Consider the following 27,305-nt stretch of genomic DNA (forward strand, 5'->3'; position numbering starts at 1 on the left):
GTCCACATCCGGGTCAGAGCGAGCCTCTCGCTCCCGGAGTGTGTGAGTGGTGGTGGTGCCGCGCTGTCCGCGTTCTCTCTTCCCGGTGCGAGCCAGCCGCAGTGTCCACCGGCGAGGAGTGCCCCCGACCGCGAGCAGGGCGGACGGGCGGAGACCCGGGCGCGGGCTGCGGCCGGGCTGGGCCGCTCTGCCGCGGGCTGGCGCCTCTGCTCCTCCGCTTGCTGCTGTGTCTGGGAGCCGGCTACCAGCACTGAGGCGTCTCCGGCGGACCGCGACCCCCTGCCCCGGCTCCCCTGGCCGCCCTGCCGGGGAGGGCGGAAGATGCCGGTGAAGAAGAAGAGAAAATCCCCTGGGGTGGCAGCGGCAGTGGCGGAAGACGGAGGCCTCAAGAAGTGTAAAATCTCCAGGTATCGCCTCCCCCCTTCCTTCTTCCCTCCTTCGCGGGGCGGCGAGAGGAGCAGCAGGCGGGCCGGGGCTCCGGGGCTCGGGCTGCGGAGGCGAGCCCCTGCCGAGAGAGCCGGCTGCTGGGCGCAGGACCCCTCGAGGCTCGGTGCCCGACTGCACCTCGTGCTCGGCGTGTGCGCCCGGGGAGGCGCCGCGGGAGCCGCCTCACCTTTGGCTCTGCGTGCCCGGGAGGGTGGGGAGACGGGACTGCGCGCGGCAGCGGCGCCCTCGCCCCCTGCTCCCTGCGTCCCCGCCCCGACTTCGTCCAGACCTGCAAGTGAGTCCAGGTCCGCGGAAGGGTCACTTCTAGAATCTAGCGTGCGAGGAAGGGAGCGGAGCTTGGGGAAGGTCCACCTGACAGCTGCCGGGGTGGGAAGGAAAGCTCGCTGTGCTGTAAGTGGCCCCGAAATGGAGCCTCTGGAGGGGTCTAAGCCGGGAAATCCCAGCGGGAAGGAAGCCCCTTTCTGGAAGGATAGTGCCTCCACCTGCGCGCAGTCCCTCCGTGCAGAGCTGGAAGGGCCGCGCTTGCGGTTTTGGTTTCTAGCAGTCGAAATGCTGTTCGCTCTCGGCATCAATATTAATAAACCGGGGCTTCGTTTGCTCAGTGTCCTCTTGGAGAGGACAGAAGACGGAGCAGAGCTGTAATTAGAGCTCTCTGATCCCACTGTAGCGTGTCACGAGGCATCACGGCAACGTTGTGTGCTGCGCAAAGTCATTGCAGTTTAGGTGTGAGAAGTGGCTCTTTCTGAACCTCACTGGGTGTTTGACTGGGTCTCTGGTTGGCACTTGATGTAACAACTCCAGATGCTGCCATTAAGGCAGGACTGTAGTCAGCGGCGAGGACAGGTCCTGACAGCTCTGCTTCCAGAGAGCGGCGTCAGCGTGAGGGAGCCGGCTCCCTTCGTCGCGCCTTACCTTCCTGCCTGGCGGAACCGCCGAGGATATTCGGGAGCTGTCAGTGTGACACGATGAGGTTTTCTTGCACATCTAGGTAACTCACACTAGAACGTGTCGCCGCCACTCCAGCAGCTCATGGTGTTATCGAACACATGAGTTTCTTACTATTCTAACTGTAGCCATCTTAAGTGCATAACAGAACAGTTACTTAAATGACGCGCATTACAGTAGCCGAGCAGTCAGTGTTAAAAGTCGGGTAATACTTTGCTCTGCCAATTTAAGACGTTAAACACGGCATAGCCTTATTTATGACATTCCTCAGTAGTGGGGGTTGTAGCCTTTCTAGGTCCCTGTGGTGGTGTAACTCTCTGAGCTCCTTAAAGTTCATTAAATCCTAAAGGCCATTTATGAACTTGCCAACCTTTAATGATTTGGGGGAAGAGAAAGGCTTTGGAATTAAATGGCTTTGGCCCAACTATTTTTACAATTGTTTTCATATTTACAGTTACCTTTGTTTTTAATCTGTGGAATTTAATATACTTTTGGGTCCTAAATCATCTTCTGTCTTTAAATATCTATTTAACAGATGATAAATAAACAACTGTTAGTATATGATTTTTCTTAAAATATTGATGCATTAAGTATCAAAATATACTTTATAAGATTTTGCTTTCTAGTTACGTGTATCATACACGAATTGAATTTCCATACAAGTCAGCAGGAGAACTGCTATAAAGATTAATACTTTCCCAACTACCAGTCTTGCCTGGACACCATTAGGTTGAGCTTCCACGTGGTCATTTGAAATCTGGGGAAATGACTTTAGCTGATATTCTGGATTTTGATAGTGAGCAAAGTAGCATTTGGGTTTTGTTAGCAAGAAAATTTTACGTATACTCTACTGTTTCAAATTGCAAATACTAAAAAACTCCCGATTTTTTCCTATAACACCAGCTGTAAAAAAAAGTGCTTTGTTTACTTTGCATTGAAGTAGTTCATATTGAACTTAGCTTTTCACTGAAAGTTGAGATTTGATAAAATTCTTAGGCATTTGTGTGTTTTCTAAGCTATTGCAGATCCCAACCCCCTGCTAGACTAATAAGTGGAGAGGAACATTTTTCAAGCAAGAAGTGCCTGGCTTGGTTTTATGAGTATGCAGGTAATGAAATTAATGTAAGAAGATATCAGTCACATGCTTTAACAATTTTTTTTGGTTCATTTATTTAACAGATCATTTATTGCAGGCCTGCTTTGTGTTAGTGCGATGTCCTGGGATGCGGGTCACGACTGAGGACGATGGGTAGACTAAGAATTTGCTGTCACGTCAGGATGATTTTCTTTAGTTATGTGATTCAGTATATATTTAGTGGGAGGAGTGAAACTCACTTACTCTTGATACAGTTTGTAAAGAGACATATTTTTTGGTTTATGTTCGCTAGCTAAAGTAGACTTAATATTCTGGAAACAAAGTATGTAATAAAACATTTTATGCTTTATATAGTTCTTTTCTTTTCCATATTCAAAATTTTCTGAACCCAAACTGACATTTTCTGAAACTTTGGGGGAGCCATAGTATAATTTAAGATTCAGATCTGTCATTACACAACACATTTGCCCCTTAACCATTGCTGGTGAGCCCCCTTCAGTGCTTCTAGAAATGTGGTAATACATCAGAAAGTAAACAGACTGATACTAATACAGTGTGATAAATGCTGTATTGGGAAGATGTCCTGCAGTAGTTCAGAGGAACATGTCACCCAGCCTTGGGAGTATCAGGGAAGGGCTTCTGGAAGGAGCCAACTGAAGCGAAATCCTCTCAGTGCTGGCAGCTCGGGCCTGGGGTGGAGCTGTAGCCTGGGGTGAAATAGCCCCGGAGGAGACGTCCCAGTTAACCACGGGCATGAAGAAGCAACTTGTTTCCCACGTATTACTAATTTTTGTATAAGCATGTGTGAAAACATTTTTTTCTCAGAATAGTTTTGGTCTTAGGGAGTTAATGGTTTTATCGCTTCGTCCTCCTTTTATTGCTATCATTCTCAGCATTTAACATAAAACAATGTATTATTAAAACAGTGTATTATATGTATGCTCATCTCTTGTGCTGGGGAGGCCTGTGAACTTTCGGTGTAAGTTTAGGCTAACTGTGGAAAGTAAGACTATTGATAGGGGACAGCAGCTTCACTGTTGAACCAACTGAGGGATCCCCAAAGTATAATTTAAAAATTGTTTAGTAACAGAACTTTTTCTAGTCCAGAAAAACTGCTATTACTGGCCTCCCAAGACAATGTCTAACCCAAATTAAATGAAAGGAATTCATTTCTTACTGACCTCCATTTAAATGTTGACCCATTATTCAAAATGCCAGTTTTACTGAAATTCACGATACAGAATCAAAAGGCCACTCATCTTATTTCACTTATAAAGAGATACCACAATTTAGTGCCTTTTTTTTTTTCCTTTCACACTTATTTGTATTTCCTCTCCTTGTGACTTTCCTGGGTAGCATAATATTCTAATTAGCTCAACATTTATTTGCGATTCTAGCATTTTTGTAGTAGTCAGCATAATAGTTGCTGTCTTTATTTCAAAAATCGTGCCTAATTATATAATGTTTCCTTACGATCATTCTGTTAGGTAAGTGTTGTTATTTCTTCTTATAGATGAGAAAACCAAGGTTTAGATTGAGTAATTTGCCCAAGGTCATACAGTGACAAAAGCCAGGATTCAGAGCTTGGTCATTCTGATTAGAGAGCCTGTGCTTTTAATTACAATCTTATAATTTCCTTTTTAAAATATGTACATGGCAACTAATTTTCCTTATACAAAAAAATATTAGTAAATGCACTTGAGGGTAATTTATATTATGTCATTTATTGAATGATTTAGTAAATATTTATTGAGCATTCGCTGTGCGTCAGGCACTGTTAAGTGCCAGGGATGTCGTAGTGAACAAGTTAGACAAGATCCCTGCCCTCAAGGACTTGCTTTCTAGTGGGAAAGACAGTAAATAGCTAAGTAGGCAAAGCAGTTCTAGTTCTTGGAGCATTGTAAAGCTAAAAATATGGCAGGTGTAGGGATAGAAAGTAGAAAGTTTGGATAACTTTCAAGGAGGGTGATTAGGGAAGGCATCTCTGGACATTACTTTGGACAGAGACCTAACTGACAAGGAAGAACCAGTCTTTTACCAAATAAACAGTCACCGTTGTCTTAAATGGGGTTCTCCCTTATTAAAATAGAGATGGCCGTTGTGCCTACTGGAAATAATACCTGTACAGCACTCTGTGCAGTACCTGGAAGTAGTCAGAAGCTCTTACTAACACAGTAATAGCATTACAGCATTAGATTTATGGGTTGTAGATTCTGACAGTTCTGTCCCAGGATTAGCAGGATAGCTCCTGTGTAGCTCATGCGGAAGGTGCTGTGTCATCCATGGAGCACAGTTTTTTTTTTCCTGAGCGTCTGCTATGGCTGGCGTGGTTTTAGACTGTGCAGATATCGCTGGCAACATTTTATGGTTATAAAAAAAAAGAAAATTGATTTTTTTTTACTTTAAAAAATATTTTACATTAATTTTGTTAGTATGATATCATAGGTGATGTTAAGCCTGATGGTTTTGCTCTTTCAAAAGACCTCTCATCTCGAGTAATAATTACATTAGCAAACATTAGCGTACAGGGGTCCTATTACTGAACAAAAGCATGGAAAGTGAAAAGGCACTTTTAAAACCTTACAAAGAACCCCAAATGCAGGATAGAATTGCTAACTTCTAATAAAGTTCTACCTGCTGGTAGAGTGAACTAAATCATTCCTGTAGCTTTGGAACTTCTTTTTTGCCTGAAAGAGTTAAATTCAGCTGCAGAGTAGATTCATTGGAAGATGTATTTCAGTGAGTACAACTAACACGGGGCAGTCCAGGAAAAGAACATTGGTACTGGCCTTGTTTTAGCGTTAGATTTGTAGTTATTTGCATTGGTTTGGAAAAGTCACTTAACATTTACAGAAGGGTCTTGTGTATGTCTTATCTATCTCCCTGTAACAAAATTTAATTTGATTCTCATCCACTGTTCACCACCAACTAGCCCTGCAGTTTCTAGGGAGGCTGTCTTTTACAGTAGTTAACTGATACTTCTTGACGCAACTCTTGAGCTTTTTCTTCTGATTACTAATGGTGGCAACTTTGAGGGCAGGTCAGTTTTCTTTTTCATAGTAAAAATTTATAATATGTTTTTGTCATGTTAAATTTTTTATCTAATTTTTACTTCCACCAAACCATATGTAAGGATGCATATTATGTTTTTAATAGCTTTATTGTATATGTATGTTTTTAAAATTACATAATTAACACATTCTCATAAAAAAATCCTCCAAATACATATTAGGAAGTGAAGGTGTCCTGTAATTACCATCCATGTCACCTTTTAACACCTCACTGCATGAATAACCGCAGTTCTTATTTAAACCAGAAAATTAAGGGTTTTGGTTTCAGACCATGTTGTAACATCATCTAGTCAGCCTGGATCTCACCTGAAACAGCAGGAATGTATTGGCCCACATACTGGATGGCTCTACTCTTCTGTGAAGACAAAACCATGGTGCTAGCTCCATGTTGTGAACTAATGAGGGTGGTGGACAGCGCCATCAACGAGTAGCCGTGGTCTAGTCCATGAAGAGTAAAGCTGCAGGATTTCTCTAAGTCCTTAAGAAAGGAAGACAGGGGTCTTTGGGGCCACTTTAATATTTCAAGACTATGTTTTCAAAAATCAAATGTGATAACATATTTCTATCATTTCATAATTATTTTAATTAACTGTTTCCATCTTAATTCATATACGACATTAGTTTCCGATGTACAACATCGTAATTCAACATGTGTATACGTTGCAGAATGATCACCATAAGTCTAGTTAACATCTATCCCCATACGTAGTTGCAAATTTTTTTTCTTGGTGATGAGAACTTTTAACATCTACTCTGAGCAACTTGCAGTATATTAACTGTAGTTAGTCCTCAGGCTGTACATTACATCCCAGGATTGATCCATTTTAGAACTAGAGGTTTGTACCTTTTGAGTACCTTCACCCATTTTTCCCACCCCCCCCATTTTAGAACTAGAGGTTTGTACCTTTTGAGTACCTTCACCCATTTTTCCCACCCCCCCATCCCTGCCTCTGGCAACCACTAATCTGTGCTCTATATTTATGTGTTTGGGTTTTTTTCCTTGTTTGTTTGTAGATTTCACATACAAGTTACATCATATGTTATCTGCCCCTCTCCGACTTGTTTCCCTTAGCACAATGCTCTCTGGGTCCGTTCATGTTGTCACAGATTTGTTGTAATCTTAGCAAGCTACGAAAGACCATGTAATCATGATCTTTTTGGAATCTGGTAACATAAAGAAATAGGAGAGTTGGTGTACTGATTTATATCTGGTGCTGCTAAGGGAGAAAATTAAGATCCAAGCGAAGTATCATTAATTTTTGGACAAGTGATAGACATAAGCTAATTGAGGGATTAAACTTTTTTTTCTCTATTAAGGTGGCATAGTTATTGCTTTGCTGTGTATTTAGATCCAAGATGATAAGGAAAGTAGTATTTTCCTAAGTAATTATTTTCAAAATGTGTGTATGTTTTTATAGTATTAAATTTTATTTGATTGTATTTCAAAAGGTAATAAATGACCTTATGTTTTAGTTAAGAAAACAGGTATTCTCTTTTAACTGTCTTGAATTGTGGGCTGGTCCTGCACATTCTAGTAAAATTTCTTATGGTTCTTTAGACTTACGCATTGTCAAAATTTTTCTTCAGAGAAGGCTTTCAGTAATTTTTTTTTTTTTTAATGGATAGGTTCAAGTTACTATACAAATAAATGACCGATAGTAATACTACTTCATTTTCCCCCTAAATTTCATTTTGTAATGAAAGTTTAAAAAAGTTTAAAGACTATTTCAAAAATTCTACATTTTAAATTGTATAGCAAATATTTATACTTTATCAAAGATCTGTCAAAATTCAAATTTTGTTATTTACAAAAAAAGTTATATGTATTCGTAGATGCCTTTAGTACAATGGCTTATGTTTTATGTTGATATGAAATTATAACAATAAAATATATAAATTATTTTTGTCTTTGAAGGTCCTGATGAAGTTGTAGGGCCAGAAGGAATGGAAAAATTTTGTGAAGACATTGGTGTTGAACCTGAAAATGTATGTTTTATTTCTAAGTAGAATGGAATACAAGTGGGGTATAGAATATTTGTAAATTTCTAAAATTTGGGACACTTTAATTTTATATCAAGATTTTGTTTCTTCATGTTTAATGCTGTAGATTGTCATTTTTAGTATTTTTAATCAATTCAAGTTGGGCACATGTTCTCTTCTGTGATAAGAAATGTCATTTGTAATAGAGATTCTACCTTGAGAAACTGTTAGAACTTTGTACTTTTAAGAAATTGGCCCATCTAAGTTTCTTTGGAGTTAATAATTCCAGAGTTCATACTCTTTAATAGTTGAAGGATGGAAATAGTTGTATAAAAATGCTCTCCATGATAAATATAGACATGATTATCTCTGTGCTGACTTTTCCCCTATCCTTTATGTTCTGTTCTTTCCAGATTATTATGTTAGTTTTAGCGTGGAAATTGGAGGCTGAAAGCATGGGATTTTTTACCAAGGAAGAATGGTTAAAGGGGATGACTTCATTACAGTAAGACATTTTTTTAAAAAACAAATTTGATGGCCTATTTGAAGATCTTAATTGATATTTTGTGCTTCATAACTTTTAGAAGTAAGGTTTCACCTTAAAGGAATCAAATTGGTTTAATGTGTAACAATCAGTTAGGGATTGACAAAATTTTATATTGTGGTCTTAACAAAATGAACCGTTACCCCATTTTTCATACTCTCTGAGAACCTCAGTACAGTCTTATTAAAATCATTAACTCTTGGTGGGTGAATTAGAGGTTTGTGATCAAAGTTATTTACGCACAGATTGTTTGAGCAGTCAGGGATTTCCTTCTCTGAATACAGAGTTCTGCTGGTCAGGAGTCTGTTCTTGGGGCGGTCCTAAGCTCTGGGGCCTCTTCTCCTCTGCAGTTTTATGCCTGATTTTGAAAAAATACTTGAAGATAGAGTTATGTGGCACTTGTATTATTTCTTTCTGCTAAATTAATCTGACAAAAAGATAAGTGAAAAGTTGTGAGGCTTCCCTGTAGCCCCAGCCACGTTCCAGTTACACACTTTCAAATGCTGCCTTCGAACTCTTTCTTGAGGTTTCAGAATTGCTTCTGTATAAAAATCATGTGATTTCAACCTTCCAGACTAAAGTGTGCTTAGTTTCAAAATCAGTTAGTAATTATGGGTTATTTTTAAATTATGTCATGTTCCTAATATTCATGCAGGATGTTACTAATTACCAACATTCTAAAATAGAGGAAGCATTAATTTACAATACTTTTGAACCAAAAGTTGGGGGTTAATTAGCCATGTGGTTTCCTGTTGTGGTTATGCTTTTATTAACAATTTATTCATTATTACTTATTTGCGTGTCCTTAAATTTCAGAATACCTCAGTTATTTTTTTAAGTGTATCTGTTCAAATGGAACTGAATTTTTATATTTGAATGTTAAGCATTACATGCTTTGTAATTGTCCTTTTTAACCAGTATTAACATGTAGATATTTCTTATATATTTATGTAAAAACCTTTGCTTATATGAGCCAAATTATAGCTTCTAAAATAGAACATAAAATCAACCCTGTCATTTTAATTATTTATACGTGACATAAGGAGTCAGACTTGGAGAGGTGAACAAAATGTTTGCCAAGGTTTATGTAGCTGTTTAGTGGCCCAGCTAGGACCTAGAATTTAAATTTCCAGATTACCAGTCTAGCATACTGTACTTCCTGTTGCATTATCTTTCTGTATATGTGTTTTGAATGTTTTTGAATCACAGTATTTACAACCAGGCTTGAATCCTCTCATTCATCTAAGGTGTCATAACATACCAAATTCAAATGATGTTGATTCTGAAATTCTTTGGAAATATCTAACCTTGAGTTAGCTTTTTAGAAAAGATAAAATATACAGACAAGTATGCAAAGAATATAACTAGTTTTCATATAGTTTTTGTCTGTTTTATTGGAACTTGTATCAGTTGTGACATTGCTTATTGATTGTAAGACATTTTATTTGGCACTATAATTGCTTTTTGTACTACTCCCACTGAATTTTTTTGTATATTGCTTTTTTGAACATCCCAGCTAACAAGTGTTCATGTACTTTTAAACCAAAACGTTCTTATTATTTGTTTTTGCATAACTTGATGTAATATAAAGAGTCTTTGTATGACAGAAATGTGGAAACACAAATCATTTCTAATAATTAGAATAATTAGCATATGGCTTTCATTACAAGAATAGAAATTGACTTAACCCTTGAACATATTATTTTTTATTCACACATCTTTTCTGTAGGAAGTTCACAAGCTACACAACATAAAGGTAGTTATTGAACATTTAAAATTGACCCTGAGGTCAATAAATGTTTCACTCATTTATTATCCCCTGCCCCTCTGCTTTACTCCATGCTGTGAAGCCTTGTGGCTGCTCAAATTTGGCAAGTGTTGTTGACTGGGAAAATAGTTGTTTTTTTTTTACCCACAATCTAGATTGCTATGTGAAGTACAGAGCATCTCTTGTCAGTTAGCCAAGTCTTGTTACTCCCTGAATTTTCTTGTAAAAAAAACTTGCAAAGACTATAGTAGTATAAAATTGAAAGCAGAAGAAACAAAAGAATCTGTAGAAGTCTTAATTTTTGATTTTGTAGTTTCCTAGTGTACTTGGTTTTATTTAATACGTATAGTCATAAAGTGTAAAACTTCACAGACTTGATTTCCTTTGTAGATTTTTCATAGTCGTAGGATTTGCTTTAACTTGGGCATAGTTATGTGTTGGTCCCTAAATTGGCTTAATGTAGTTTTCAGTTGTTTCAAATTAATTATTTTAACCCTTAGAAAACTTTAATAGGGCTCTGTTGAGGAATAGAAACAGCCTGGTAGCTAAAACCTAGATGTGCTCGAGGATTGTAGACTGTAACAACTGCGATTGATTAAAATCTGTCATTGTGTAGAATACTTCTGTACCTTCATTTATTTTCAGGCTGTTAATTCATACCGACTTTGTGTATGTAAATTGCCTTTCTGTTTCGTGTGGAAGAATTTGTGGGTGTGAGTTTGTGTAGAAGTAGCCTCCAGTAGCCATTTCCTCGGTATGGGAGGACAGAGTTGCCACTTCCTTCGCAGGGACGTTACTCTCTAGTTGCCATCGTTGTTCGGTAACTGCCACATTGCCCCTCAGATGGGATTTGATCTGTAGACCCGTACGCTGCACTCCTGTGCTCTGTCGGGTGCTTTGCCGCTTACCTGTTACCACAGTGACACAGAAGGCTGGTTCTGCCCTCTGCTGAGCACGCTGAGAGGGCAGGGAGGGCCCTGGGATGCTGCCACCCCACGTCCAGGGGAACAAGACAGGCGCTAGAGTGTGGAAGCACAGCCGCTGATGAGATTAACTGAGGCTGCGTGAGATGGGAGAGGCTGTACGCAGGGATCCTTTGATGAACTGGGCCTTGAAGCATGGGTAGGATTTTGATGGTGAAGGATATAGGAAATGTTACTGCTGAAGAGAAGTCATGAGCAGAGCCTTAGGAAAGGAACATGTGTGTGTGTGTGTATGTGTGTGTGTGTGAAGAAGTAGTCTGGTTGGTTCTAATCCAAAGGTACGTAAAGAAAATCGACAGAATAGGTTTGAATTCCAGATGGCGGGAATAATGTGGACAGAGCTTCAGCCCTATGTTACAGACCGTGGGAAGTCATCAGAGAGCAGATAGTTTGCAACAGAGCCGTTGTTTTCATGTCTGATGGTCACAGACTCTTGCGAGAGCTTTATGAAATCTGGCCCCGTCCCCATGACGACGCACCTGTGCTGCTATACACAGCGCGGCTCTTCCTTGCATCCGTGCCTGCTGGAGTCCAAGGGTGCTCACTGGCCAGAGCAGAGAGCTTTTCTCACATCTGCTAGCTGAGAGAGGGGTTGGAACAAGGGTGAGACACCATGTTGGTAGAGAAGACAGTGTAGAACCCTGAAAGGACTGTCCTTGATCACGATCATGAGCAGATGCGGCGGGAGGTAGGCACCTGCCCGGAGTGGCAGCAACTACGCTGCCTGTGCTGCGTGACTGGTTGTCCGCCCTCTAGTCTCTGTAGTGAGCTGCGGACTGTGGAGATCCAAGGCAGGATCTGGCTCGACTGGATTTAGGTAAGAAAGGAATGGGGAGCATTTATCTGACTTTTTGGTGAGGATGGAAGAGTGAGGTGGACAGGGTGCTGTGGTGTGTGTTGTGTGTGACGGTCATTTATGTAGCATTTGGGGCCCAACTACTAATTGCCATTAGCATTCTTCTGCTGTGCTCTCCATGACAGTTTTAAAGGCCCCCTCCACATTTCCAAATACCCCCACGGATGTACCGTTTTGGTCAGTAGACCTCATTCAGAGAAAGTTCTAGATATAGAACTTCGTGAGTAAAATTTTTCTGTTGTGTATCAGTGTCACAGCATGCTTATTTGGGACTTCTCTAAAGAAGAGACTCTCACGTGGATCTAATATGTAAATGGTGATTTCTTCTCATTTTGGAGGTCTTTAAATTAGAAGCAGAAATTTAAAAGCCTCCCATTAATCAAATATTTAGCAATACTCAGGAAATTAATGTCTAAGTCCTAATGTTGAGATTTAAACTCGTTTCTACTCATTCTAACCAGTCGCCTTGGGGAATGGCATCCTTTGGTGCCAGTGTCCCTAAAATCCGTGGGGTTTTGTTTAGTTGTTATTTAGAAACTCTCTTGCTTTCTGTGATGTACTAGTGAAGTGTGCGTTTCTTTTTACTTCAAGGGAAACGTTCTTTCTAATCTTTCCGAGGTACGAGGTATGGACATGCTAATCTCCGAGTCTCTCTTGGGCTAGGTTAACTGTGAGAGTTGTAAAGGGTCCGTGACCGCTTGGGTACGCTCCCGGCTTTGCCAGGCCTTCAGTTTCTGTGCTGTGAGTACTGACCACGAAAGTTTGCTCTCTTGTTTCTTTCACTCTTCAAGAAGAAAACATCAGTTGTTTGTGTTCTGTGAGATTCTTTCTTTGCTCAAGACTGAGGTAGGCGGTGGGAGTGGTGTGAGGTAGTTCGCGCAGAGCGGCAGGGTGCAGGTGATTGTGAGCCACGGGCCTGAGAAGGGGCGTCTCTCGCGGAGAACTGTCGTGATCACGGGGCCTGTGTATTCCTTACCGCACGGCTGTCTGTTCCTGTTCCTATCCCGTTAAAACGAGGGGTCAGTGACGTGCCCGAAGCCGCAGGGAAACCACAACTTCTGCCGAGGGAGAGGTTGGAATTGCACCTGGTCTCTCGGTTTGACTGGAAGCTTAGCTTTTCACTTTCTGTCTTAAGCTTATTGAGATCGTAGCCTAAATAATATCGCTGCTCTGTGTACCTGCGGGATGTAAAGTATTGGGAAAGATTGTGATTTCTTGGATTCCTGTCTCCTTGGTAACTTGTAAGTCACCACTTCTACACTTGATGATTTTGTTGGAACTACAGTTTCCTCTAACCTTTCCCCAGGGAGGGACTTTGAAACTTTTTATAATCAAATAAATACATACATTGTGCCTTTAAAATTTTTTTACTTTGTGGCTTCTTTTTGGTATTCATACTTCTGTTTAACAAATAATTTTGGAATGCTTTCCTATGCCAGGCCCTGAAGAATGATTTCAAACTCTGGGGGCAGTAGGAGAAGGAACTTCTGAACATAGGGAAGCAGCCTCTGTCATGTTTGCCTTCCTGAGTCTCAAGTATATTAAGATTCTGAATGAGATTTTGTGAGAAAATGTGAATCACATTACTAAAAATATGTGAAAAACACTTCTTCAGAAAGCTACAAAGATTGAGAAGATGAGGCCTCTACTTAAGATAGGTGTATGAGGAAGGTAGTACACGTAAGAAGCTCCCTAAAATGTCGTACTCCCGAACATCATCAGCTGATCATTCCGGGGATGCCAAAGACGGCCCAATTGCCAAGCACCATTATAGGTGTGTGTAATCAGAGAATTTGTTTCTTTTGTATATCCCTCTGGTAGAAGTTAACTAAATTTTCGACGCCATTAAAGCTTTATTTTTCATATAATGGAGAATATTTGTGCTGATAAAAGCCACTTAATGAAATTGTATGTTATATGTTTTTAGTAAGTAGTAAGAATAAACTTTTCTTGTTTCTGCATGAAATATATTATATACTCATTCGTATATAGGAACTAGGCCCCAGACAAATTGGACAGTTAACTTACCCAGATTTTGATTCCTTTTTCGGGCCATATGGTAGACTAAATGTGCGAAGAAATCATTTATCATGTAAAACACTTAAATGCTGGATAAAATGTAAAAGCATCTTTTAAAGAGCATGCCTGGACTTGACTATAAATTAAGGAAGATAATTAGAGACCGGAAATAACAAGAGCTGGTAATGCCATAGGGATCTGTGGAGCAGGCATTTACTTTAAGGTTGCCTGCCTATTCCTAGTCACCTAGGGTCTGGCCATTAACCAGTGGTGCATCTAGCAAGTAAGAGACAAAATTGCAAGGCCTGAGTAGGGTGAGAATCTGATCAGAATTCTCAAATTAAGTCATGGATATCACACCTACCCAGTAGATGGAGATACGAATGCGTGGGCTTGCTTCTACATACAGTGAAGGGCTTATCCCCAAGAGAATTCTTGTAAAAAAAATTCTTCGTCAGGCAGATGAAAGCTGGAATTCATTATTGGTATGACAGGCCAAAAATCTTTACAAATGTCCCAGCTAAGTAGTCTTGTGTATAGTGGAAGCCATTCTTCTGTATAGGAAGACATTTTAAGCAGAAGCCTCAATTTCTGCAGAAAAAGGTTCAGTGTTCATTAACTAACAATCAAAAATCACTAAGCATGTTGGGAAACAGATCTTAAACTTCAGAATTAGACCCTTAAACGGTAGTATTTTGAATTGTAATGTCAGCATGAAATAAAAATACATTATATTTAAAGAAAGAAAGAATTGTGTCAGATGATCAGATTTCGGATGCGTAATTAAATCTCTGAAAGTGAAAAATACTCGAGATTTAGAACTCCGTGGGCGAATTACAAAGGAGGTGGATGCAGATGAAATAGGAATTGGTGACCTAGAGTATCTGAGGAAAATAGTTAAGAGGCTGAGGGCCATAGTAGATAAACATTTTTTCACTGTGAGTTTTCTGTACATTTTAGGTGGAAGTCCTCATTGAGTACATGGTCTGCAGATATCTTCTCCCACTCTGTAGCTTATTTTTTTCATCTTCTTATGAGGACTTAGAGCAAAAGTTTTTAATTTCGATGATTTTCAGTTGATCAGTTTTTCCTTTTGTGAATTGTGCTTTTGGTGTCAAGTCCAAGAATTCTTTCCCTACATCCTGAGAATTTTATGTTTTTTTTTCCTGGAAGTGTTTATATTTTTATATTTTACCTTTAAATTAGTGATGAATTTTGAGTTCATTTCTTTAAAAGATGTGAGATGGGTTTTTGTTTGTTCTTTGCCTACAGAATTCCACTTGCTCCACATTTCCATTTGTTGAAAAAGGTCTTTCCTCTATTAAATTGCTTTTGTACCTTTGTCCTTTAGCAGTTGGACATACTTGTGTGTGGGTCTGTCTCTGGGTTCTCTGTTCTTTGGATCTGTGTGTTAACCTCCTGCCGCACCACACAGTCTAGGTGACAGCTGCTGTATATGAAGTCTGGAACCATGTAACTGATTGATTTCGTTTCTTTCCTTTTTTTTTTTTTTTTTTTTAAAGGTTTTATTTATTTGTTTTGGGGCGCCTGGGTGGCTCAGTGGGTTAAAGCCTCTGCCTTCGGCTCAGGTCATGATCTCAGGATCCTGGGATCGAGCCCCACATCAGGCTCTCTCCTCAGCAGGGAGCCTGCTTCCCCCTCTCTCTCTGCCTGCTTGTGATCTCTCTCTCTCTCTCTCAAATAAATAAATAGAATCTTTAAAAAAAAAAGATTTTTTATTTATTTGTTTAGAGAGAGAGCACAAGCAGAGGGAAGGTCAGAGGGAGAGGGACAGAGAGAATCTCAATCAGACTCTGCACTGAGTGCAGAGCTCGACAAGGGGCTCAATCCCAGGACCCTGAGATGATTGATCTTTTTTTCAGAATTGTTTCAGCTCTTCCAATTTCTTTGCTTTTCCTAAAATTTTAGAATGATCTTCCTTTTACCTACAAAAAAATCTTAACTGTGATTTTGGTTAAACTGTGTAAAGAATATGGGGAGAATTGACATCTATACTATTTTGGGTCTTCAAATACATGCAAGATAGATATGTCTCTTTTTGGTGTTTAATTTCTTTCATCATTTGTGTGTAGTTTTCAGCATACATACAAATTCTGTATGTTTTGTTAGAATTACACATAAATGTTTCAGTTTTTATTTTCAGCCACTGTAAATAGCATTGTATTTTTAATTGAGCATCCATATATTCATTACTAATACAGTTGATTTTTGTGTGGTTGTCTTGTATCCTGTGGCCTTGCCGAACTCACTGTAAGTTTTTGTGTATGTATGTCATCCTTGGGTTGTCATGTCATATGATTATAACATAAAATAGGGAAACAGAGACCATTTTCTTTCTTTTCCAGTCTTGTATGTCCTTTATTTCCTTTCCTTGACATATCGCATTGGCTGGCACTTCTACCACTGTGCTGATGAATGTGCCTGGTGAGAGCGGACGTCCCCTCCTGGCTCACCAGCCCAGGGCCTGCATTCAGTCTCCTTACTGTGAAGTGTGGCAGCTATCGGTTGTTGCTCTAAGTCAGGCTGAGGGAGTTCTCCTCTCCGTGTCTTCCTGTGAGTTTTCACATGAATGCATGTGAAATATTTTAAATACCCTCTGTGCATTAAATCATCTAATCATGCAGCTTTTCTTTTTTTAGACTGTTAATGTGATAATATTTTGGTTTTTGAATATTGAGTCCATTTGCATACCTGGAGTGAATCCCATGTGGTTGTGGTATATAACCGTTTTTATATACTGCTGAATTCTTTTTGTTAATATTTCGTTAAGGATTCATGAGAGATATTGGTCTATTATTGTCTTTTTCTTATCTATTTCTTGGGGTATAATTGACATAACATTGTTCATTTCGGGTGTATTACATAATGTAGTCAGTATTTGTGTATGTTGGGAAATGATCACAGTAAGTCTAATTAACATCCATCTTCATACATAGTTACAATTTTTTTCTTGTGATTTTTTTTTTTTTTTTCATACTGCCTGTAACTGGTTTTGATGTCAAGGTAAATCTGGCTTTATAAAAGGAATTGGAGAGTTTTTCCTTATATTTTTTGGAAGGTATAGCATAGAATTGGCCTTCAGAGATTGGTACCATTTTCCATTGAAACTGCCTGAATCTACAGATTTCTTTTTTAGAAGTTTTGAAATTTTGAATTTGTTTTTTAGTGGTTAAAGGGCCACTCAAATTACTATTTATTTCAAATCATTTTATCAGATTATTTATTTTGTGTTGTTAATGTGTTACATTCAGAACTGGTCCATTTCGTCTAAGTGGCCAAATTTATATGCTTTTGATATCTATAGGTCTATGATGGCACCTTTTGTTTCATTCCTGACGGTGGTGATTTTTGTATTTTTTTTCCTTTGTCATTCCTGCTAGAGACTTGTCCTTTTCATTGACTCTTTTCTGAAGAATCCGCTCTTTGTTTCATTGATATTTCTCTTTTCTGTTTTCAGTCTTACTGGTTTCTGCTCTTAATTGACTTTCTCCTTCTTGCTTTAGGTTTACTTTGCTCTTCGTTTTCTAGGTTCTGAAGGCAGGAGCTCAGATTACGGATTGAGATTTGCTTCCTCTTTTCTAATTGCATTTAGTTGTGTGAATTTCCCCTCAGTAGTGCTGTTTGTCTCGGGAAACTTGACTTGTGTTCCTGTGTGCGTGCAGTTCAGTGTAGTTTTTGGTTTCTATCGAGACTTGCTCTCACCCCTGGATTATTCAGGAGTCTGTTTAGTGTCTAAGTGTTGGGAGATTTTGTAGTTATCTTCCGCTGGTTCTAGTTTGCTTTCATTGTAGTCAGAGAACATACCCTGTGTGATTTCAGTTCTTTTGTATTTGTCAGGGTTTTCTTAATGGCTCAGACTGTGGTGCCTCTTGGTTTATGTTGTGTGGACGCTTGAAAAGAACACATATTTTTTTGTCATTCAGTGTCATGTTCAAATAGTGTCCATTAGATCTTGTTGGTTGATGGTGTTGAATTCTTTGTTTGCCAGTGTTGTGTCTAGTTCTTTGTTTGCCAGTGTTGTGTCTAGTTCTATCCATTGTTCACAGAGGAATGTTGAAATTTCTAACAGTAATTGTATATTTGTTTATTTCTCCTTTTCTAGAAGTTTTTGCTTCACATATTTTGCAGTTCTTTTGCTTGGTGCACACACATTTGTTACATCTTCTTGGTGGATCGACTTTTTTTTGTTTTGCTTTGTTTTAAGATTTTACTTATTTATTTGACAGAGAGAGAGGCAGCACAAGCAGGGGGAGCAGCAGGCAGAGGGAGAAGAAGAAGCAGGCTCCCCACTGAGCAAGGAGCCCTACGGTGGGGCTCAATCCCAGAACTCTAGATCATGACCTGAGCCGAAGGCTGATACTTAACTCACTAGGCCACGCAGGCACCTCTGGATCGACCTTTATTGTAATGTTCCTCTCTGTTCTGATCATTTTCTCTGCTCTGAAATCTACATTAGCTGATAATAATAAAGCTGCCCTTCCTTTCTTAATGTTTCTATGATGTGTCACTTTTCATTCTTTTACTTTCAATCTGCCTGTATTATATTTGAAATCTTTTTCTTCTGGATAGCATATCCTTGGGTCATTTTGGTTTTGTAGGTCTTTTTGATCCACTCTTTTCAACCTCTGTCTTCTGATTGATATATGTAGACCACTTACATTTGATAAAATTTTTGATACCTTAAGCTTTAAGTCTGCCTGTATTTTGCAGTTCAGAAATTTCCATTTGGTTCTTTTTTATGTTAGATTTCTTTTCTTGGACTTTCTGTTTCTTCGCTGAGACTTTCTATCTTTTCATTTGTTTCATTTTGTCCATAATTGCTTCTTGAAGCAGTTTCAAAATGGCTCCTTTAAAAATCTGCATCAGATCATTTTAAACATTTCTTGCCATTTCAGTATTTGCACATATTGGCTCTCTTTTTACATTCTGCTTGACATCTTGGTTGTTGGTATGACAAGTGCTTTTTTTACTGGAACCTGAAAATACTGAGGATTATGTTATGAAACTCCGGATCTTATTTAAACCTTCTATTTTAGCTACCTTTCCCTAGCACCACCTCAGAAGGAGGAGGGACTTCCTCATTGCTGTTGGCAGCCCCCACGAGGCCTCCGCTGACGCTGCCCCCAGGCACTGCTCCTTACTACTTGCTGGAGTGGAAGTTCATGCTTTTTTGTGGCTTCCACGGATAGTGTGGGAGGTGAGAGGTCCCCCTGCGTGCTAGTGACGGTGGACTGTTGAGGTCCTCCTCCAGGCTCTGCTGATGCGGGTGGGCACGGAGCCAGTTTTTTCTGTGGTGGTTAAATAAAGAAGAGTGTTTTTCTAAAAGTTTTCTTTCTTCCTCGGCTGCTTGATTTTTGTGGGAAGGAGAGCAGGTTTTTGTTGGTTTTTTTTGTTTTTGTCTACTCCACTGACATTCTGGTTTGCTGACTCCTTCATCTCCAGGTCTGGGATAGGTAGGGCAAAAGAAAACCCAGGAAACGCACCACTGTGTTGTTCCTCAGAGTCTCTCAGATGCTTCCAGTTGTATAGCTAATGTCCAGGGCTTTTAGTTGAATTAGCAGGAGACATAGGGAGAAACTACATTTACTTCATCTTCCTGAAAGCAGAAGTTATTTGTCTAATTAAAAAAAAAAAAAGAAAGCAAACCATCTGTCCCCCTCCATCCCACACTAGTAAAGTGTTACTTTTCTCTGCTCCCTTTTAGAACCGAGTTCTTTGGCAGCATTTTTCTATACAGTTGACCCTTGAACGGTGGGGAGAATTTTTATTGAAACCTGGAAATTTTGAGTATTATGTTCTAAAACTCTGGATCTTACATAAACATTCTGTTTTAGCTAGTTGCCTCTGACACCACCTTGGCAGAACTTGGAGGGAAGTCCTCATCACTGTTAGCAGGCGTGGGAGTTCCTGCACAGAGACACATCCTGTGACTTCCCTGAAACTTCACTGACTAATAGCCTTCTGGCTGTTGGAAGTTGATTGGAAGCCTCAGCCATAACATAAGCAGTCAAATAGCACATACTTTTTATGTTAAAGGTGTGATATACTATATTCTTGCAATAAAGTAAACTAGAGGAGTAGAGAAAAGAATGTGTTCTTAAACAGATTCCACGTGTAAGTGGACCCGCACGGTTCAGAAATCTATTGTTTGAGGGTCACCTTTACTTATTTTCTCCAGCCCCTTCCTCTCAGTCTCTCTTAAACCTGGTAAGCCTCCCACCCTTCCAGTCCTCTGGAACCATCTTGTTGAGGCACATTTACAAGTGGGTGAAGTAGTAGTATCCATCAGAACTGTGGCCAAAGCTACAATTGTACTTAGAGGAAAGTCTGTAGCCTTAATTGTACTTTAAAAGAGAAAGAAGCCTTCAATCTAGAACCAATCTAATTTAAGAAGTTAGAGAAGGAATCAACCTGAAGAAAAAGAGATGAAAGATGTACAGACATTAGTAAGAAAGCAAAGCTGCAACTGAGAAAATTAGGAAGTTCTGGCAAGATGATTAAGAAAAACAAAAAAGCAAAAATAAATAGTAATGCATATTAGAAAATGTTATAAATTTAGTCATCTGTAAATAAAATTATATGTGAAATAAATTATCAAAAAACTTTGTCAATGATCAGTTGATTCAAAAAGAAGTAGAAAATCTGAATGATCCTATAATCATTAAAAACGGTGATTGAGTTGTTAAAAATTCCTTCCTTCAGTGAAAAGACCCAGGTGGTTTTTCAGCTGATTTTGGATAAATGCTAAGTCTAGTATTCAGTACACTTTTTCAGAAAACAAAAAAAAAAGGGGGGGCGGTGGGGGTAATAATTGTCATTTAGGTTTTCTGGGGCTTCTGCTATGAGCTTGTTATCAAAATTAGTTGAGTGTGAAAGAGTGAAATTGACAAGCCCGTCTGTTTTATGAATATAGCCAAAACATCTAGCAATGTATGAAATAGGTAAATTACCCAGTTTGGCTTATTCCAGGAATGCAAGGTTTAATCAACATTAGAAATGTATCCAAAATATTTACACGTTAATAAAATTATGAGTCACATGTCACACTGTCAATTTAGAATAGTGAAGGTCTTTGTTAAATCTGAGAATGCTAGGTGTCCGCTACATGATGAGTACTAAAACTCAGTTTTGAGTGGGAGACTGTGGGGCACAGTAGATGGCACACTAATTCAGTGGAAGGGAGTCCGATCTGTCAGCCACGGCAAAATGTGAGTTAGGTGTCGGTGAGTGGTATTTTGTGAAACTTGGTGGGAACACCTTGCAGGTAGAGGCAGTACTGTGAGTTAGAGCACAGCTGCAGCACCTGGGCGGGGTCGGTGAGCTAGAGCTCGAGCTCCACAGCGATGAGATGCGCTGTGCGCCATCCGTGAAAGGCAGCCTCTGCGCTGCTTCTTCCTCAGCCATGGAGCATGTCTCAGCCCAGTGAGACAGGACACCAGTGAAGGTCTTTGGACATTCCGTTGGCCTTTTTATGTTTCATGTCTGATCTTTAGAAATAACATGGAAACTTGTTTGCACTCTTCTGCCTACGTACCTTATTTGAGGTCAGGTGCTGCCACTATTTGCTTTGATTTTTGTCACTAAAAATGAAGGAATCTGAATTTATGACTGAAGCACTAATATAATGTGTTAATTTTCTCTGTGTTATATTCCTAAACTTTTAAAACCACTCATGGCTGATCTCTTTTCACCAAGCTGGTGCGTGAGAACTTTCCAGTGAAAAATGTGACAGAGGCCAGATTCATTTCCTTTGTTCTGCCATCTTTTGAACCTCACAAGTGGTGAAAGCACGTTCTAATACACCTCTTCTTAAGAGAGACTTGTGATTTTACTGGAGTTTTTGAGTTGTATTTTTTTAAAGGAAAGTCATTGAACTGAACTTTCACTGATTGTCACATTTTCTCGTTTTTTCCTTTTTGTTTTTTTTTATTCCACTGGCACATACAGGGCAACAAGTTTGTTAGTAATTCTACATTTGTGAATCAGAATTTTAAACGTAGGTTAATTTCATAAATGCGCTCACTTTTCTCTTAATGCATTTCTTCCAACCCCCTAAAGATACTTTTATTTAATTTTCTGGATTATGTAATGTATTTGGCTTTTTTAATTTAAGGTGTGACTGCACAGAAAAGTTACAGAACAAATTTGACTTTTTGCGCTCACAGTTGAATGATATTTCTTCGTTTAAGAATATCTACAGATATGCCTTTGATTTTGCAAGGGTAGGTGGAATTTCCATGTTTTGTAATTTTAACATTTTTTTAATCTTAAAACCACACTCAGGAGAGTTTTTCCTTATGTTTTAGGATAAAGATCAGAGAAGCCTTGATATTGATACCGCAAAGTCTATGCTAGCTCTTCTGCTTGGAAGGACATGGCCGTTGTTCTCAGTATTTTACCAGTACCTGGAGGTATGTATGTTCTTTATTTTTTGGAAAATATTAACCTAATGAATATTAAATTGTAATTTTTATTTTAAAGCTTAATCTGATTGAAAATACACCTTTGATGGAGGAAAAACAGATTTTTAAATACTTATGCTTTTAAAAAAATCTGCTTAAGTAGTAAAAAGTTTCCATTAAAGTGTGTACATATACGTTGTCATTTTTAGACACAAGTTCATGTTCATTAATACAGTCTGTACATGAGATACTTGTATTCCAGCCCTGCATCCCTCTCATAAAAAAAGTAACCTTCAAGAAATACATTTTAGCAAAAGTGTGCTTTTTGCAGAATTGGTTTCTTGGGCTTTTGGCAGAAGAGATTTGATGCTGGTATACAAATACCAAGCTTCTAAATCGGTTTTTTTTTTTTTTTTTTAAGATTTTATTTATTTATTTGTCAGAGATAGAGTGCACAAGCATGGGGAGTGGCAGGCTGAGGGAGAAGCAGACTCCATGCTGAGCAAGGAGCCTGATGCTGCTGGACTTGATCCCAGGATCCTAGGATCATGACATGAGTGGAAGGCAGATTCTTAACCAACTCAGCCACCCGGGCAATCCCATCAGGTTTCTTTAATATAAGATCTTAGGCTGAAATCTACATAAGGGAACCGGTTGTAGTAATAATAAGACTTTATTTTTCACTTAGGTTCAATCCAAATAATTAGAATTAAAATATTTTATGTTCACAAATATGAGAATGGCTGTAATCCTGTACTTCAGTGTACTGATGAGTGAGTGATGTACGCTGAGTTCATGGAGAAAATTTTCTTTTAGAAGGTTTAACATAGCACCCATTGCCAGCAGTGGTTCTGAGAATACTTTTCTTCTTTCCATTGCTTTCTTTGGTTTTCTACGTGTTTTTGTATCTTCAACTTTAGGGTTTTTTAGTATGGCTTGCTCACCATTTCTTGAGTACAGATGCTTTTTGTTTTTGCTTTGATTTTTCATAAAGCTGATTATCATAGCAAATTCCTCAGAATAATTTTGTGTAAAGCTTCTGATAAGAAGCAATGATACGGGGTGTCTGGGTGGCTCAGTTGGTTAAGCTTTTCCCTTTGGCTCATGTCATGGTCCCAGGGTTCTGGGATTGAATCCTACATCCAGCTCCTTGCACAGTGGGGAGCCTACCTCTCCCTCTGCCTCTGCTTCTTCCCTGCTTATGCTCTCTCTTTCTCTGACAACTAAATAAATAAAATCTTCAGTACTCGTTATGCGGACGGTGTTCGGCCTGCAGTGCTTCTTTAGTTCTTTGTAACACTGTTTTGAGTTACGTCTTATTCCCCTTCAGCAAATGAATAAGTGGGCTCTGTCGTTAAGTAATGCTCCCAGGGTCACCCAAGTAAGTGGAGAAGTGGGGTTAGAACCGAAGCCAGTACTCTTTGCACTGCCTGCAAAGATGCCAACTTCAACATGTGGCTGAACAGTGAACCTCAGTGAAGACGGGTGTTGTGGGAGGCAGCAGGAGGGGCACAGTGGCTGTCAATCTTGAGCTCAGTGTGGTTCCAAAGTATGTTCCTAAGCAGACTCGAGTTTTACACTTACTCGATGCTCCTGTTATTTCTCTAGAATGAAGGAAAGATAAAAGAAAACGTCACTTGGGTAATGTTAACATGTAAATGTCCCTGAGATTTGTCTTAGAAGCACGCATAATTTAAAAAGGAGTAAGTGTTTTAAGAAAAAGACCAAATCACAAAAAATGTTATAACTAGATTTATCGAAGTCAGTTCCTAATAAATAATGCTTGTTCTGTATTCAAAATATTTACATCATTTTCTACAGCAATCAAAGTATCGTGTTATGAACAAAGATCAGTGGTACAACGTATTAGAATTCAGCAGAACTGTCCATGCCGATCTTAGTAACTATGATGAAGATGGTGCTTGTAAGTATGTTTTCCTACAAAAATAAAATTCTTACAGCCTTAGATGAGAATATACATTTGTGTAGCATTGCTATAAAGGATTTAGATTTTCTAGCAGTAACTTTTATTATTTAATCATACGGAAAGGGTGGGGAAGGCAGGTGTAGAATGTAGACCAAGAGCTTCGACTGAGCAGTGTATTACAAGCAGGGGCGCCTGGGCAGCCCAGTCGGTCAAAGTGTCCGACTCTTTGATTTCAGCTCAGGTCATGATCTTGGCCTCCGTGTTCAGTGGGGAGTCTGCTTGAGATTCTCTCCCTCTCCCGTAACCCTTCCCCCTCCACTTGCTCTTGCTCTGTCTTATGCTTGCTCTCTCTCAAAGTCTCTTAAAAAGAAATGCAATTTTTCAGTCATTCAAGTTATTTGTCAATATTCTTCAGTGGAAAGGACAGCATGTCTCAGCTGTTAACTGTCAGTGCCTTAGCAGATGTGTGAGGTAATGATCAGTTAGGTAGGCCGTGTTCTCTGTGACAGTGCAAGATGTCTTCCGTTTCCACCTCCAGTTCGGTTGCACGCGTTGTGTTACTGTTGGGAAGTTGTGTGGTGAGATGCATTCCTATAAACATCAGTTGAGATGTGGACTACTTAGAGAAGGGGCAACTTTATTTCTCAGCGCACACGCGCATGTGCGTGTGTGTAGTGACCTCTCCCTACAGAATGTGTAGCAATAATCTTTTTAGAGACCGTACCTTGGCAGCAGTAAGTCGGCGGCCCAAGGACTATCTGTGGCCTGCAGATGTGCATATTGTGTGTGTGTTTGAGGCAACCTTTAAGTTACGAGTTTTTGCATAAAAACAAAGCTTCCAGATTTGTTTGAAAAATCAGAAAATCTGACAAAACTGTACCTGGAATTAGTGAGTGAAGCCGAGTGGGAGCCCGTGTTACACTTGCTTCCCGCTTTGCTGGCCCGCAGCTTATGCCAAAGGCCAGCTTGCTTTTCAGCGGCCGTATCTAGCCGGGCTTGCCTGCTGCTGGTCTTAGAGTAGAGAAGTGTGTCTGTGAAATCAGAAAAAGAGAGACCACCAGAACGTTGTGTGTTTTGAGGAAAATAGAGCTAGCAATTTTTTTTTTTCCTGGCAGTGAGTTTTCCTCTATTTAAAAAAAGAGATAACAGTGAGGTCATTTAAACTGCCTACCTGGCTTCTGTCAGGAAATGAGTTTGTACCCCACCCCCCGCCCCGCCTTATACAAATGTCTTTGTAGAGTCGCTCTTAGGCCAGCTGTTGATTAGACACCTGCTGCATGTTTAGATCATACTGGGGCCTGTTACCGGCCACCCCTTCACCAAGCTTACACATTTCATAGTGAGGGAACCTGGAAATACTATGTTAAACACTTTCAGTGTTCCTTAGTAACTAAATAGCAGGATGCTATGAACACGTAGAGAAAGGGAGAGGTGAATCTTGACTTAGTTATTGGAGAGTTCTTCGAACACCGGAACCTTGCAAAGAAAGTTGCAGCAAATACCCATGGTGGGAAGTCCCTTCTGTCTGGAAAGAAGAGGCTGGGGAAGCAAGCTCTGGGGAGTCCAGCAGCGGAATGGGGAGCAGAACCCCGGCGGCGGCAGAGGGTCCATTCTCAACACTGGCACAGGGCTTGTGGACAGGGTGTCCTATAGTTGGAGGGATAAGTTCACTCAATTCTAACAAGAATTGTTTCTTTATTTCTAGGGCCTGTTCTTCTCGATGAATTTGTTGAGTGGCAAAAAATCCGTCAAACATCATAGCAAGAACTAATGTGAAGAAAATGCAAACCTTTCGGCATCCATGTGTACACAGGCTAACAAGATGAGGAAAAAATCTAAAGGGTGCATTTTCATTCATATGAAAGACTTCTCATAGTACTTTTTTTTTCCTTTTTTTTAAAGGAAGTTTTCTTGTTACATGTGATGGGCATTGAGCCACACCTCTTCTGAGACTGAATATTGAAGCTTTTGTTTTGAGTTATGTTTATAACACTTATTTCAGAAAAATAAAGATTCAGATTTGTGACAAAGGCCTTAAAGTGAAGATCTCCCTTGAGTGTCAGAGTGGTATTTATTTTTGTACATTTTAATTCTCGAATTTCAGAGGACGTTTCTCACCATGAATTTGGAATTTTAAAGATTTTGAACAGTCTTAATATATGGCAACGTAGTCCACTGATGGTACGGCGCATTAGAATCAGCTGTGAGCAATTAGGAAGAATATTGGCCTTGGCTTTTGGGATAATGGTGTTCTGATACAGCTGATAAAAACATGTCTGGAATTGGGAGTTCCCCGGCTCTCAGCTCTGGTTTTCTGTGAAACCAGCTATGGTCTTATGCACATGCTTTATCTGAAAAGTTGAGACTTGGAATGATTTTGTCCCGGTATCTTGCTTTCCTAACTGTTAAATAGTGTCGTCAATAAGCGTTCATCAGCATCGCATGTATGTTCTTAGTATGACTTTCAGGTTTCTGCGTTGTGTCAATTACAGAGCTCCATTTCTGTTTGAGAGAGCAAGGTTCCTGTGTTAATGGTCTCGAAAGTAGGCTGATGAGAGAATCAAGAGCAATATTGAGGTTGTATGATCATGACTGTTGTCATTGCTGGTGGCGTATATGTGATCTCTTTAACTGTCATTTTGTGATACGGAGAGCTTTGTTAAGGGACCTTTTTTTGTCTTAAAAGAGAACCTTAGCTCTGATGTTGTGAATTCAGTTAAGATACATACAGAAAGAGAAGATACTAAATTAAGTCTTGAGAGAGCTCTGGGTATAAGGGTGCACAACTCACGGATGCTGTTTATATGGGTATAATCACAGTATTGTTAATTGTCATAATTTTCTAAATGTTGGTAATAAAGTATCTTGAGGAAAGGAAAGCCTTTCCGAATTCACACAAAAGGCATCTTCAGACGAGGAGCGGAGCTGTGTGGACATTGCTTTTCAGACCATCGCACGTCCCATTCACGGTCCAGCTGCAACCCTCAGCAGCATTGCTAATTTCAGTTTATGAGTGGAAGGAAGTAAATAGGTTATTTTTCCACAATAAGGACATTTCTGTTGGGATTTAAGATAAAGGTTGATTTTTGAATGGTGAATTTATTGAATGAGTGACTTTCAGTATTGACTGCATAAGGGAAAATAGCGTTTTAAAGATTTTTATTATTTGGCTAATGTGCTGGGATAAAGTGATTACGTTTTACTTGCTTTTTAATGGAATCATTTTGTACAACTTTGTAAAACACT

General features: G+C 39.5%; 1 protein-coding gene across 3 annotated transcripts; it reads left to right on the plus strand.

The window, feature by feature from the left end:
• Positions 1 to 26,103, plus strand: LOC111153951 (defective in cullin neddylation 1 domain containing 5). Of its 3 annotated transcripts, XM_022513298.1 has the most exons (8): positions 1 to 407; positions 2,409 to 2,500; positions 7,475 to 7,545; positions 7,953 to 8,044; positions 21,844 to 21,952; positions 22,037 to 22,141; positions 23,954 to 24,056; positions 25,765 to 26,103. In XM_022513298.1, exons 1-8 carry the CDS (start codon positions 322 to 324, stop codon positions 25,818 to 25,820), a joined length of 714 nt encoding a protein of 237 aa, XP_022369006.1. In that variant the 5' UTR covers positions 1 to 321; the 3' UTR covers positions 25,821 to 26,103. The 3 variants fall into 3 exon arrangements, with proteins under 3 accessions (XP_022369006.1, XP_022369007.1, XP_022369008.1); XM_022513299.1 differs by lacking the exon at positions 2,409 to 2,500 and having other exon boundaries at positions 356 to 407; XM_022513300.1 differs by lacking the exons at positions 1 to 407; positions 7,953 to 8,044 and having other exon boundaries at positions 2,265 to 2,500.
• Positions 26,104 to 27,305: the final 1,202 nt, after the last annotated feature.

This window comes from Enhydra lutris, unplaced genomic scaffold (genome assembly GCF_002288905.1).
Source record: "Enhydra lutris kenyoni isolate GAN:26980312 unplaced genomic scaffold, ASM228890v2 scaffoldscaffold34, whole genome shotgun sequence".
Taxonomy (NCBI): Eukaryota; Metazoa; Chordata; class Mammalia; order Carnivora; family Mustelidae; genus Enhydra; species Enhydra lutris.

Coding starts and splice junctions, on each gene's coding strand:
- LOC111153951 (XM_022513298.1), top strand. CDS start 322: ATGCCGGTGAAGAAGAAGAGAAAATCCCCTGGGGTGGCAGCGGCAGTG. Junction 408..2,408: donor AAGAAGTGTAAAATCTCCAG/GTATCGCCTCCC, acceptor GTGTTTTCTAAG/CTATTGCAGATCCCAACCCC. Junction 8,045..21,843: donor AAGGGGATGACTTCATTACA/GTAAGACATTTT, acceptor TTTTAATTTAAG/GTGTGACTGCACAGAAAAGT.